We start from the raw sequence: 14,009 nt of genomic DNA, 5'->3' as shown, positions 1-14,009 counted from the left end.
TCCAGAGCCCCCCCCCCCCTCCCCCACCGCCGAGGAAGCAGGAAGTGTTTTCTCCTCACACAAACCACTTCCCAGCCACCAGGGCCTGCTTGGTCTAATTAAACATCTTTTTCATTTACCGAATGGCTGAATGGCTCTCCGGAGACTCAGAGGAGGCGGTGGGCTTCCCGGAAATGGGAGAAGAGCTCTGCTCCCACCAGGCCGAATAGGGTTCTTGCCACTGTCATTCCAGGTTGTCTTTACCATGGCGTCCCCAGATGCGGTTGTAGTGGTTGTGCAGTGGAGGTGTTGAAGTGTTTCCGGTATGCACGGACGGACCATGTCGTGGCCGGGCTGGCTATGGCCCAGGATGGGTGTGGTTACCGAGCCCCGTGCCCCATCCGAATTTCCCGCCAGCCGTGGCGATGAGCTTCATGCACCACATCATAGGCTGCTGCTTCTCTGAGCAATGCAGAGCAGCCACGTGCGAGCAGTGGTTCAATAATTAATAATGGATTGTAGGGCCCTTGCTAAAAATAAAATAAAGCTATCCACGCTAAACAAGAGTCCAAGGGTGTGGAAAAGGATGCGTTATGCTTAGCAGATGTTCTAGTTGGTGGAGGGGGTCTCTCTCATTCCTCTTATGCTCGAACTGAGCCTAGGAAGGATCGGAAAGAGTGACTTCCCTTCCTTTTCCTCTTTTCTCTTTTGTGACAGTCCCCTCTGGCTCTGTGCCTGTGTGTTTTCACCAGGCGGTGGTGGCCTCCTGAGTATTGGGGGGTCGGGGCTGTTCGGGCTGCCCCCCTCCTGTTCCCTCCCATCCCCGGCCTCCCAGCAGGGTCACTCGGGGAAGGGGGCCTTCGGGGAGGGGGCCCGGGCCCGGCCTCACTGCGCCCTCTCCTTCCGCAGCTGTGGACGTGGCTGGAGGAGCTGCAGAAGGAGCTGCTGGATGATGTGTACGCCGAGTCGGTGGAGGCCGTGCAGGACCTCATCAAGCGCTTCGGCCAGCAGCAGCAGACAACCCTGCAAGTGACGGTGAACGTGATCAAGGAAGGGGAGGACCTCATACAGCAGCTGAGGTGGGCCCGGGCGCCAGCACTGGAGCTTTGAATCCTGCCTCCCGCTGGGGAGCAAGGAACTCTGATTCCCTGTCCCACTAGGTAGAGAACAAGTAACAGGTCTGCATACAAAGGAGAATAACATCCCTTTCTTTCTTTTTTTTTCCCCCCTTGCTGACCATTTTTTTTTTAAACTCAATGATTTTTCTCCTCATAGCATTGACGAATAAACTTTCCCGGAACTCAGCTTTTATTAATATTTCCTGTTAACATCTGCCTTGTAATTTTCGAAATTTCTTTACAAACCGGGTTGATTTAAACCTCTCAGAACTGCGTCCTTCAGGCCCTGAGTACCTGCCTCTCCACAGGCGCTGGGCCTCCAGGTCCTCAGAGCAGAAACGGGGGAGGCCAGGCCCCCAGGTGATACCTTCCTCCGCGAGCCGGGAGGTGAACAGGAGGTGCTGGAGGGCTGGAAGCAGATTTCTTTTATAGCATCATTCAGGGACAGCTTTTCAAGTCGTTACTGCTAACTTCACACAAGCTCACGCTCAGCTCACTTTGCTTTGCCGAGAGTCAGGCAGAGGGTTGATGAAGGCCTGATTGGCTGCGTGAGAGTTTAACCCCTTGCTCCAGATACGACTCTAGTATTTTAGCAAACCGCGATCGCGGATTCTGTTCTCTCTACTTAAGGAGAAGAGCGGCTACAGTGAGGCTCTTCCAGAGTCACTTTCTGGNCCGGCTCGCAGGAGGAAGCCCAGTGTTGTTGCTTCCTGCCAGCCTTCCTCCCCCTGAAGTCTGCACGGCCGGATCCGGTGGCTGACGATGGGAGACTTTGTCATGCCGCCCCGTCCCCTCTCCCTTCCGCAGGGACTCCGCCATCTCCAGCAACAAGACCCCTCACAACAGCTCCATCAGCCACATCGAGACGGTGCTGCAGCAGCTGGACGAGGCCCAGGCCCAGATGGAGGAGCTCTTCCAGGAGCGCAAGATCAAGCTGGAGCTCTTCCTGCAGCTGCGCATATTCGAGAGGGATGCCATCGATGTGAGTGCCCCCTCCTCCGCACCCCCCCCCCCCACTTCCGGCACCTTCTCCCTCTGCCTTAGGGGCAGGGCAGAGGAAGGAAGGCTTACGTCTGGCCCTGAGAGCCGAGGGGGCTGTGCTGGGCACTGCGCCGCACAGCAGGACGGAGCACAGCCTGTGAGTGGAGCCGAGCTCGGATGGCTGTGGCCTGGCCTGTGAGGCCCGGGCCGGGTCCCACGCAGCCCTCCCCTGTCTGAGGCACGCACGTGCGGCCGCCGTCCCCCCCTCTTCCTTCTGTCCCTCGCCTGCCTGCCCCCTGCCGGCCTCCCCCAGCAGTGACAGTAAGGCTCGCCGGTGGTGATAGCACTTGCAGATAGTAGGAAACCCAGTCTTTTCCAAGGATTGTGTTCAGATGATCTTTCATCCTTGCCTACAAACTGCCCCTTACACGTGAGGTTTCCTTCCTTTTTCTTCAACAAAAGGCTGCTTCTTAATTCTGTGCCAGGGAAGGTCTTATTATTGAACTTGGTGAAGTGCAAGCGGAAGTAAGTATAATTGGATGATGCTGAATCTGGCTGTGAAACATGAATGAAGGAACCAAGACTCACTTGAGCCGGGGTGAGGCCGGTCTCCTGGTGCCTGTCAGCCTGACACAGCCGCTGGAGCGAGCCGCCCAGGCCTGTGGGGCCGGCCCTCCCCGTGCCAGGGCCTGGGGGGCACGCAGACCCAGACGGGAAGTCCATCCAGGCAGAAGGGCGGTAGACCTTGTGTGACCGCAGCTCAGGGGAGGACCCTGTGCCTGAAGTGGGCCTTGCCCACGTCTCTCAGGCCTGTCTGTAGCCCTCGCTCTGCACGGTGGTACAGGGACCAGGCCGGGCCCTGTGAGGGGGCCGCTCAGGGGCGTCCTTGGTGGCCACTAGTCTAAACTTCCATCGGTGTTTTCATTAAAGTGGCTTTCTTGGCCATTTTCATGATCATCACTGGTTTACAACAGGAAGAAGCTAAGCCCTACACACACCGTCTGGTAAAGTCTGCTCAGAGCCTTGATCTCTAGAGACGCATGAAGCCTGGCAGGGAAAAGGCACACTGCCCTCGGCTTTTTAAGGGCCCGCCCACAGCCCAGGTTCCATGGTTGCAAGCTGTATGAACAGGAGACTGGACATGCCTGTTTTCCTCTCTGACCTCTACTTCAGACGAATTGCTTTTGTAAACTTAGCTGCTTGTTTAATAGTTTCAGTTAGGAAACAGAGCCATCCATCGGGCATTATTTGAAGTTTCTCTTCAAGGCATGTTGATATTTAAAAAAAAAAATCTCAGCTTCGTTTGTATTATTGCTACTTTAAAGGGAAAAACACTTAATTGTATTTCCATTGTCAAAAAACTAGCATTTTAATATGTAGCTCAGAAACCAGAAACCTACGTTTTCTCCGCACCAAAGCCACAGAAGTTCCAAGTGGCTGTAATAAAGCCAGTGCGCCAGGCTAGGGGTAAGTGCTTTCCTGAGCTAAGGAAATGAGACCTGCAGAGCCGTCACAGGCCAGCTACAGCGTAGTTTAAAAGCTTTTTAAAGTGTCACAGCCTAAGAACCTCTCTTCTCTGGAATAATCCTAAAACTTAAAAGCCTGAGCCGTTGGGGCTTCGGCTGGGATTTCCTCCCTTATCTGGGAAAATGCGCTGTTCGACTGCACAGAGGAGGCCTGGAGTTATCTTTATGGTAGAAACTTAACTGTTCCTTCGCCTATTGTTTTTTAAACGTTTCTTTATTTTTGAGAGAGAGCGCGAGTGGGGGAGGTGCATAGAGAGAGGGGGGCAGGGTATCTGAACCCGGCTCCACAGCAGAGAGCCCGATGCGGGGCTCAAACCCATGAACCGTGAGATCATGACCTGACCTGAAGTTGTATGCTCATCTGATTAAGCCACCCGGGCACCCCGGGTCTAGGTTCTCTACGCTGAGAATATTGCTGTTTCAGCCTCTTCCTGTTTCCAGGGAAAACCTCCTCTATTGCTCTGGAAACAACAAAGTCATTACTACAGCATCCTGTGACAGTTTGTTTATATGTACCTTTAGGAAGAGAAACTTTTCGAATTTCTAAACATTTTAACATACAGTTAGAAAACAGCTTCAAAGTAATTTCTCCAAAGAATTGGTATTCAAAAGTCACTTCCACTTTCTTGAGTTTCATTTCTGCCACCGATTTCTTGTCTTCACTTGTGTGGTTGACAAGCTGTGATCATAAATCCTGGGCAGAATTTCTCCTGCTGATCCTTTGATCATGGCTGTTGCTGGGGCCCCCTCTGGTTCTAGCACATTCCTCGTTGTTTACTCTGCTCCTTGAGTGCCGTCTGAGCCGTGTCGCTGAGGCATTAGTGCTGAGTCTGTGCCTCACCACCACACCTAAGCCTCAGTGTCAGAAAACAAACATTAAGAAGGAAGATTCCTCTTAGAGACAAAGATTAAAGGTGTGGTAATCTCTTTCCTTGTTAAAAATATTTTCCCTTGGTGGCTTTTTGGCTCATGTATAATTTAACATTATTTAAATTGATCAACTTTATAAGTTAGCCCAATTTAATAAATTAATGTAAATACACATACTGTATGTAGACCCCACTAATGAAAGAATAAACTCGGAAGATCTGTGCCATAGGCATTTGGGGAAGCCTTCAGTTTTTATTGCTTTTCATCTCCGCTCTGGATTCTGCGAGAACTCTCTCACACTCTCAGACTTTCAAACTCGTGTGGTTACTGCTCTTCTGGATAAAGTAAATCGGGACGCGTGGGGAATGTTATTCCACTGAAGTGTATAATACAGTATTCTTTCACAAGAAGTTTTTTCCTCCTTTCTGGATTCTGTAATTTTTAGTCTTAACTTTTTTTAAGTGTTACAAAGTTTTCAAACCTGCTCCAAAGTAGCAAGGATCCGTACAGTGAGCCATGTGCCCATCTCCCAAATGTAGCAGGATCGTGTCTTCCCTGCTGCAAATCCCCCTTCTTTTGTTAGGGTCGTGCTGCAGTAATTGAGAGAAAAGCTTTGCCACCTTCTTGTCTTACTCCTTAAGACTCTCAAGTATCTCTCCAAAGTAAGACCTTTCGTACATAACTCCCCTCACCCACCCGTCAGGGTCCCTGCTCGCTAGGACCCGCCTCTCTCGCACCCTCTGCAGGTGACCCCTACTGGGGGCGGGGGGCACGTGGGCACTGCGCCCAGTGGGGTACTTAGCCTTTCCGTCCAGAATCGTCTCTTCACCCAGCCTGCTTTTCCTCCTGCCATGACTTATGAAAGTAACTGCATCAGCTGAAGAAACCAGGACCCACGTTCTGCATTCACTCCGTGATTTTCTTCTGTCTAACTATTTTTCTTTCCCTGGTGTTCCCTGTACACTTGGAGTTTAGATGTAAAGACCTGATTGAGATTCCAGGTCCATTTCTGTGCCAGATGCTCCATGGGACCCGCAGCTTCTCCCTGTCAGAGTCTGGTCCTGTCCAGCCCCCCGTGGGTGGGAGCTGAGGCTGGTCTTGTCCAGTCCCATGTGGGTAGGGCCGAAGCTGGTCCGTGGGACGAGGAGGGCCCAGCCACCAGACCTGGCCTTCCTTACCGTTACAGTTGCCTGCATGATGATCATTGTCTGAACAGTTCTTTTGCTAGAATTAAAAAAAAAGTTAGAAAAAGCTTTCTAATTTTATTATTTCTACATTTAATAACTATATATCTGTAAAGGGTAACCTTCATTGTTATAGGATTAAATACTTTTTTAATTACCAATTTTAAGATAAAGATTGGTTTCCTGTCAGCCTCTAATAAAAAGAGTTTTTCGTTTGGGGCACCTGGGTGGCTCAGTTGGGTAAGCATTCGACTCTTGGTTTCGGCGCAGGTCATGATCTCACGGTTCATGACTTTGAGCCCCGTGTCAGGCTCTGGCACTGACGGCACAGAGGCTGCTTGGGATACTCTTTGCCCCTCCCCCACTCACTTTCTTTCTCTCTCTCTCTCTGTCTCTCTCTCTCAAGGTAAATAAACATTAAGAAAAAAAGTTTCTCATTTAATTTTAGGCTTTTTAACTCTTCATTTTTTTAAAAAAGTACCATTAGGGAAAAATGTGTTTTTGTATGTTTGATCAACTTTGTTCAGTTGTATTAGAGGTTTTGTGTCTAACTGTCCCATCTGTGGCCTGCGGAAGCCCCAACAGCTGGCTTCCATGTGCCTGGCACCCGGTCACATCGTTTCTTCCTTACCTGGTTTGGTGAGGGGTCGCAGCAGCAGGTGTTCATTATTTTGTATGTCTTGGTCCTAAAAAGATGCTCTCCTCTCAGATCATCTCAGACCTTGAGTCTTGGAATGATGAGCTTTCGCAGCAAATGAATGACTTTGACACGGAAGATCTCACAATAGCGGAGCAGCGCCTGCAGCACCACGCAGACAAAGCTTTGACCATGAATAACTTGACCTTTGATGTCATCCACCAAGGGCAGGACCTTCTGCAGTATGTCAACGAAGTGCAGGCCTCCGGTAAGGAGGCATTTCGGGCCATGTCACTTGTAGGGTTTTCACTGTGTGTGTGCGCGTGCATGCGGTGCGTGTGCGCGTGTGATGGCTGCAAAGCAGTCAGCCCCTGTGACGTCCGTGTTCTACTACCTGCTCTTCCAAAGGAACGTTTTGCTGTTTCATTTTCACAGGTGATCACCTGTAACATGATTGGTGTACATATCTCTTGCGTGTCATTTCAGGTGGCATGAACGCTAATTGTCCGTGAATGAAACCTCAATCTCCAAAAACTTTTTCACATTCTTTATTTTTTTCTTAGTTTATATTTTACCAGCAGATGTCACTACAGGCTCAAAAAATGTAGACAGAAGTGTGTAGTGTTTGAAACTTAGCAACAGCCTGCATACTGCATCACTCATTTTACACAAATCAGATGCTTCCTAAAGAGTAAACTAGGTGTGCAGTGATAACACGACAAAAGCCGAAGTTCACTCACTTATAAAAGCAAAGCGCCCGTTACCACTTACCACCGTGGAAATAAAGTGACCCGAAGCGGGTTTGGTTTCATTAGCCGCGCACTGTGTTTTGCTTTGGGACTCAGCAGACACGTTGTTTGAGATCCCCTCAAGTGCTTGGAGGCACATGGAAACACTCCTATGTTGGCCTTTCTTGAACTTGGCCAAGGTAACGGCTTGGCCCGGCCCGGCAGATTATTCACGAAAGCACGGCCTCCGTCACGCACGGCCGAAGAACGGGCCCACGTGCCTGTTGAACCCCAGGCTTACCCTTCCTGTCCGCAGGTGTGGAGCTGCTGTGCGACAGAGACGTGGACATGGCCACTCGGGTCCAGGACTTGCTGGAGTTCCTTCACGAGAAGCAGCAGGAGCTGGATGTCGCAGCCGAGCAGCATCGGAAGCACCTGGAACAGTGCGTACAGCTTCGTCACCTGCAGGCCGAAGTGAAGCAGGTAAGCAGGTGATGTAGGGAGCCCAACCACAGCGGCCCCCGTGCGCGGGCACTCGGTGTGTGACCTCCCAGAAATTTGGGGAGACTGCCCCTGTTCTGACACGTGCTATAACACCACACGTGCACAGACACGCGCACACACCCGGTCACCCCTAGCTCATGTGTCATTCTGACATGTGGTGTAACACACACACCCCAGTACACCCCTAGCTCATGTGTAAGCATTGTTCTGACATGTGACTTAACACATGTCCCCCCACCCCCAGTATAGCCCTAGCTCTATTTAAGTGTTGAGCCAGCGCCCCACACAGCCGTGTGCTGACTCTGTAGTGGAGAAAGCTTCGCACCAGCAGCTATAGGACTTGAAAGTAACATCCATTTGGCTTGTTTTGTTAGTGGTAATCTCTTGCTTGAAACTCTGAGCACATAGCTTCTCAGGCTAAATAATATGATTTTTCTGCCAAATAGGCTGTTATCAACCTGGATGGTGTCACAGCCTATTCAGGGCTGGGATTTCTTCTGTTAACGGCATGCTACAATGCCGTGGCTCAGAGAGCACGGCAGAATAAAAATGGAGCACTTGTAAGAGATACTTTCGGCTTGTAGCCGTTGGGAGTCTGTACATATGTACACTCAGCATGTGCATGACATTTTATCTCATGAGCAGAGAAACCACTCATGATACTGCCTTCCTGGCACAGAAAGTAAGGCCTTCCGGGTTCTGGTGGAGGGTCAGAGAAGCACGTGTTGGGTAGAGCAGGGCACCCGGCGCCTCAGGAGTGTTGGCAGCCTGTGGGGTAGAGCGGGTGGCACTCACACTGAGCAGGGACGCTGTCGAATCGGAAGACATTACAAGAACACCTTTTGGTGCCCGTGTAATGAGATACAGTGTTGTGACCTCCTGTTAGAGACCAGCTCCTAGGGGGCCCAGCTGGCTCGGTCACAGGGGCGTGTGGCTCTTGATCTCGGGGTCGTGAGCTTGAGCCTCGTGCTGAGTGTAGAGATTGCTTACATAAAACTTTATTTTTTTTTAATATTTTTATTTATTTCTAGGAGAGAGAGAGAGACAGCGTGAGCAGGGGAGGGTCAGAGAGAGAGAGAGTCACAGACTGAAACAGGCTCCAGGCTCTGAGCTGGCAGTCAGCACAGAGCCCGACGCGGGGCTCGAACCCACGAACTGCGAGATCATGACCTAAGCGAAAGTCAGACACTTAACTGACCAAGCCACCCAGGCACCCCAAAACTTTATTTTTTTTTAAGTTTATTTATTTATTTTGAGAGAGAGAGCATGCCAGTGCAAGTGGTGGAGGGGTAGAGAAAGGGGGACAGAGAGTCCCCAGCATGCTTTGCAATGTCGGCACAGAGCCAGACACAGGGCTCAAACTCATAAACCGTGAGATCATGACCTGAGCCAAAATCAAGAGTCCAACACGCAACCAACTGAGCCACCCAGGTGCCCCAAAACTTAAAAAAAATAAAGACCATTTAATAAAGTGTTCCTTCTTGCTAAAAACAAAACAGTGTGTCTAAGAAATAAAGGACCAGACCATCCATTAGGAATTACATTTGCCTGTAAATAAGAGTCCAAAAATAATGCTTAACAATCAATATTCTCTTACGTAACACATCAGGATGCTGTTCATTTAGCAGCTGTGTGGTCGGCTAGGCTTTCATGCTGGCAGTGGGTCGTCCCATGGCTGTTGTAGCCCCAGCCCCCCCTCCCCCTCCCAGGCAGCAGGAAGGGGAGGTCAGAACGGGGAAGAAGCAGCACTTGTATCAGAAAAGAAATGGTTTGCTCAGCTGCCCAGAGGCTGCTTCAGTGCTGTCAGTAGCGAGAGGTACCAGAGCATATGGTGTCCTAGCTGTAATGAGGGGGCATGGAGGGGCTGGGAAGCAGTTTCATTTTAAGCACCCCCACAGCCCCCCCCAGAGTCGAAGTTTTCTGAGTAAAGGAGATGAGGAAAACTAGGTGCAAGGTGGGCAACAAGCAGTCTCTGCCACAACTACCTACCAGAATGACCTTCCACAGCTGGGTCCTCTCGTTTGTGTGATGCTGGCAATCTCATGCCTCGACCCTGGGCGTTATGGCACCTCTGAACCCATTCTCTGCTTAGTGTGCCGTTTAGCTCTGATGTTAAATAGGAAAATGCGTTGGTGAAATAAAATAATTCCGTTACCAAGCAGTTGCTAATTTTGCATGTTTATTAATGATAAAAGGAATGAAAAATACTTCTCTTGATTATCAGGGAATTATTTGCACCAGTAGATCTGCTAATAGGTGATTCTTAATTTGTTTTGACCTGTGGACTAACGATAACAACCTGCTGGACCCTGTGCCTTTCCAGCTCCCATTTGAAACCACAAAATAACTGAATTAATTTTAAAATGTGGCACTTCTGATCAGGTACCTTGGAAGCACATCAGGCTGTTGGCAGGTGTGGCCATAAGGAAACGCGTGTTTCCCAGTTGATGTGAGCAGCCTGACCTCCTCGCTCACTTGGCTTGTGTCCCAGCTGGCCCGCAGGTGGGTCCCTGGGGAAGGCCGAGGCTTGGAGGTCCCTGCGTCATGTTTCAGGTGCTGGGCTGGATCCGCAACGGAGAATCGATGCTGAATGCTGGACTCATCACGGCCAGCTCCTTGCAGGAGGCGGAGCAGCTGCAGAGGGAGCACGAGCAGTTCCAGCACGCCATTGAGGTAGGGACACTGGCCCGCCGCCCGCCTCAGGACACGCTGTATGCTCCCTCGTGGGGTCTGAGCTGGGGCCAGACGGGGCTCAGCAGGACCCTGAGCAGCAGCACGGATCTTTACAGTTTCCTTCATGGGAGCAAACAGACAGGTGACGGTAGCGAAGGGGACGATGCATGTACCAGCTCAGGGACCTCACGCCACCGCCCCAGAGGCCTGGTGGCTCCTGCTGTCCTCCTGCCCTGAGGGACCCCGCAGGATGCACCGCCCTCTGCCAGGAACACTTAGCACCTGAGCACCCACGCAAGTGTCTGGGCTCGAGGGTGTTCTGTTCTGCTGGTCTTGTAAGCGCATCCCTGGACCAAACGGGGCACCATGGGCAGCTCGCCCAGACCAAGTGCAAATCACAATTCACGGTTATCCACAAACAGCACTGCGCCCAGAACTCTCTGACCCTGATGAGAAGCAGCGTTCCTCACCTGAGCATTTCTTGCCTTGATGGGGGCCGGGCCAGGCGGGCCTTCAGCACCTTGGCTTGGACCAGTTCCAGCTCCATTTACAATCCACGCTCACAGTGTATGGGTTAATTATTCGTAGAGCTTGGGGACAAAGGGGAGTTAATTGTGATAGGTGGTCTCAAGGTCAGCTCAAGGGGAGAGGAGCATGTGATTGCAGAAAACTCATTTCCTGCTCTGGTTATATACGTAGCCAGAGAAGAAGGCCACAGAAGATAGTGGTAATTTATTCTCAAGACTGACTTAACTTTCAGCTACTCAGTGTCAACAGACCAGTGTTAACTTCCTGAAGCCCAGAGTTTGGGCATCTTTTGAAAATGGTACACTGTGCCTAGTGACTTGTAATAACTGCTAACATGCGTCATTGTGTCTGCGTGAAGGACAGGGTCATAGTGCATGTGGTCTTTCATGGGATCACTTAGTGCCTTTTCAGGTGATATACAAAATTTTGCTGTTGTCTTAAAAAAAAAAGCCACATCACAGACCCATGGACCCCTCTGCCCACCCCTGCCCCCCCGACTACTACACTGTGCAGTGCTCGATTCTTGGAGAATGTGGCCTGTCAGCCTCTTGTGGAATCTTCTAGTGAGCACACATGAGCAAGAATTCTACTGGGTTTGTGATATTACGCTGATATTTTAATATGGAATGAACCTCCAGAGAGCACAGCTGGTTCATTCTTAGCTTTTAATTATGTTTCTCTCTCTTCTTTAAAGTCAATAGTTTTTGAAAACTTTTTTACTCAAGTCCACAGTTTAAGGTAAAAATGCACTCACTGTGGCCACCTTTTTGTCCGTGTGTTCATGGGCCTCTAGCTGCTATTGTAAGAAGGATGAATAGGAAGAATAAACCGGGAACATTTCAACAGCCTTCTTAGAATATTGGCTATTAAGGTTTTTTCCTGCTATTTCTCAAGCTGAGAACCCACAACTGAGGCCCATTCTGGAATGTCTTAGCGCATTTTCATCCTTCATTAGGTAATTTAAGTATAAACACAGTTGTTGCTGGGCATGAACAGTTGGTTTTTTTAACTGAACTGTGTGCTGTTTTCAGAAGTGTCCTAATGAGCATTCACTGAGGTCGTTTGGATGAGAGCAAGCAGAGCGGAGGGATTGCGGCCTCCTGGTAAATAAACGCGTGACGCCCCCTGTTACACAGGCGACCCTGTCCTTTCTCTTTCCTTAGAAGACGCACCAGAGTGCACTGCAGGTGCAGCAGAAGGCAGAGGCCATGCTGCAGGCCAATCACTACGACATGGACATGATCAGGGACTGTGCCGAGAAAGTGGCGTCTCACTGGCAGCAGCTCATGCTCAAGATGGAGGATCGCCTCAAGCTCGTGAACGCATCTGTCGCCTTCTACAAAACCTCAGAGCAGGTGAGGGGGCCCCTCCTAGTCCTTGGGTCCTGACCGGCATTCTGTGTTGAGCTTAGCTTTATTCGACAGCTCAGTCATGAACTCATCAGTCATTATTGAGCCAGTGAACTCAACTTCAAGCAGAGAAAAGCATTCTAGAAGTAGAATGATCCTTGCTTGCCCTAGGAGCCCTAGAGGAACAGGTTGGAAAGGACCCGAGAAGACTTCTGCTTTCCTTTCCTTTAGATACATAGCCTGAAACACACCAAGGAGAGGCCGGAAATTCTGTTTTTATTTGGTTCTTGTTCTAAAGGCCTGCCTACTTTGACCCCTGAGTTTGTCCTCACCCGAGGTGGGGCCCACGGCTCCTCCTGAATGTCTTGGTCCCCAGGCCAGCACTTCTGTCCCCAGAGTGTGACTGGCCACACTTCCCAAAGACGCTGTCTGTGGCGTCAGATGCCAAGTGGCCCCTCCAAGCCTGTGGCTTTCTGCTCGCAGGTCTGTAGCGTCCTCGAGAGCCTGGAGCAGGAGTACAAGAGAGAAGAGGACTGGTGTGGAGGGGCTGACAAGCTGGGCCCCAACTCCGAGACAGACCACGTCACCCCGATGATCAGCAAGCATCTGGAGCAAAAGGAAGCATTCCTGAAGGTACGGAGCAGCCTCTGGGGTGCCGGGGCGTCCCTGCACTGCACGGGGGGCCCGCCCAGGCTTCCGAGAACCACACGTGTCCCCACGTACCAGGCGCGCACACGCCACCTTCACTTTCCATGGGCCCCCCCGTGTGCAGAGTGCAATTTGGTGCTAAACAGAGAGAGATTGGTTTGGGGAGACAAGAATGCCTTTAGCTGAAAATAATCTTCCTTTGGAAATTCAGCCTTTTTAGGAATAAAGACTGAACCCCGTGTACGGTAGACATGGGGCAGGAACACCTCTTGGGAGTCACAGGATTAGCTACTAATACTTGTTCAGGAAGTGTTTCCGCAGAAGACATTTAACCATAATCCAGGCTGGAAGTTTTAACTGAGCAGCTTTAGTCTGGCCGCTTTTGTCGTGCGTGTGCGTGTGTGTGTGTGTGTGTACTTAAGTCACCCAGAAGCTCTAAAAAGTGCTCAGACTGTTTGCCAACATTTCCCTGTTCTCTGTCATGTGGCCTTTCACTCTGGAGAAGACCCCCGCTTTTGTTGTGTGTGTGTGTGTGTGTGTACTTAAGTCACCCAGAAGCTCTAAAAAGTGCTCAAACTGTTTGCTAACATTTCCCTGTCTCTGTCATGTGGCCTTTCACTCTGGAGAAGACCCCCGCTTTTGTTGTGTGTGTGTGTGTGTGTGTACTTAAGTCACCCAGAAGCTCTAAAAAGTGCTCAAACTGTTTGCCAACATTTCGCTGTCTCTGTCATGTGGCCTTTCACTCTGGAGAAGACCCCCAGAGGCCCGGCCGGGTGCCACTCAGCCCCGTTCACAGTAGGTATAGTATTTGCTTTTCACTGTGGCCTCACCGACATCGATTCTGTGTCCTGATGCCTCTCACACCATTTCCAGTTATATTTAATAATTTCTGTTTCCATTCTGAAGGGGATGGTCTGTCCTGACGGGGTTACTGACTAGCCTGGGAGAACAGATTGTAACTCTTTGAAAATTTTATCTGGGAACCTACTTTGAGCTTCCCTCGCATGACTTTTTTTGGCAGATGAAGGGAAAATGGTCGTGGCTTCCTCGGGCTTGTTACTTTAACCATTTCCAGCAGGACCTGAAAGCCCGTTGATGAAATACCCACCACTGTGAGGACGTTTGGATCTGGAATTATCGTAATTTGCCTCTTTCTCTGGAATCCATTTAGAATAAAACAAAATCGAACGCTACTGAGTTAATTAAGAAAGATACTTAGAAAAAATGTAAAACAAAAATCATCACCGGCTTGTTCAGATTTCTTCTCAACTAGGATTCAGCAGT

At 50.2% G+C, this 14,009-nt stretch overlaps 1 protein-coding gene across 1 annotated transcript in view; it reads left to right on the top strand.

Moving 5' to 3' along the window:
• The window catches only part of TRIO (trio Rho guanine nucleotide exchange factor), a 229,487-nt gene that overhangs the window by 89,991 nt on the left and 125,487 nt on the right, over positions 1-14,009 (top strand). The window contains exons 11-17 of the mRNA XM_077749451.1: positions 889-1,058; positions 1,905-2,079; positions 6,368-6,563; positions 7,340-7,506; positions 10,081-10,200; positions 11,892-12,083; positions 12,561-12,710. Of these exons, the coding sequence (XP_077605577.1) occupies positions 889-1,058; positions 1,905-2,079; positions 6,368-6,563; positions 7,340-7,506; positions 10,081-10,200; positions 11,892-12,083; positions 12,561-12,710 (1,170 nt within the window). The remainder of the gene's footprint in view (positions 1-888; positions 1,059-1,904; positions 2,080-6,367; positions 6,564-7,339; positions 7,507-10,080; positions 10,201-11,891; positions 12,084-12,560; positions 12,711-14,009) is intronic.

This window comes from Crocuta crocuta, unplaced genomic scaffold (genome assembly GCF_008692635.1).
Source record: "Crocuta crocuta isolate KB4526 unplaced genomic scaffold, BGI_CrCroc_1.0 scaffold89, whole genome shotgun sequence".
Lineage (NCBI taxonomy): Eukaryota > Metazoa > Chordata > Mammalia > Carnivora > Hyaenidae > Crocuta > Crocuta crocuta.
This window is presented reverse-complemented; position numbering and strand designations above follow the sequence as displayed.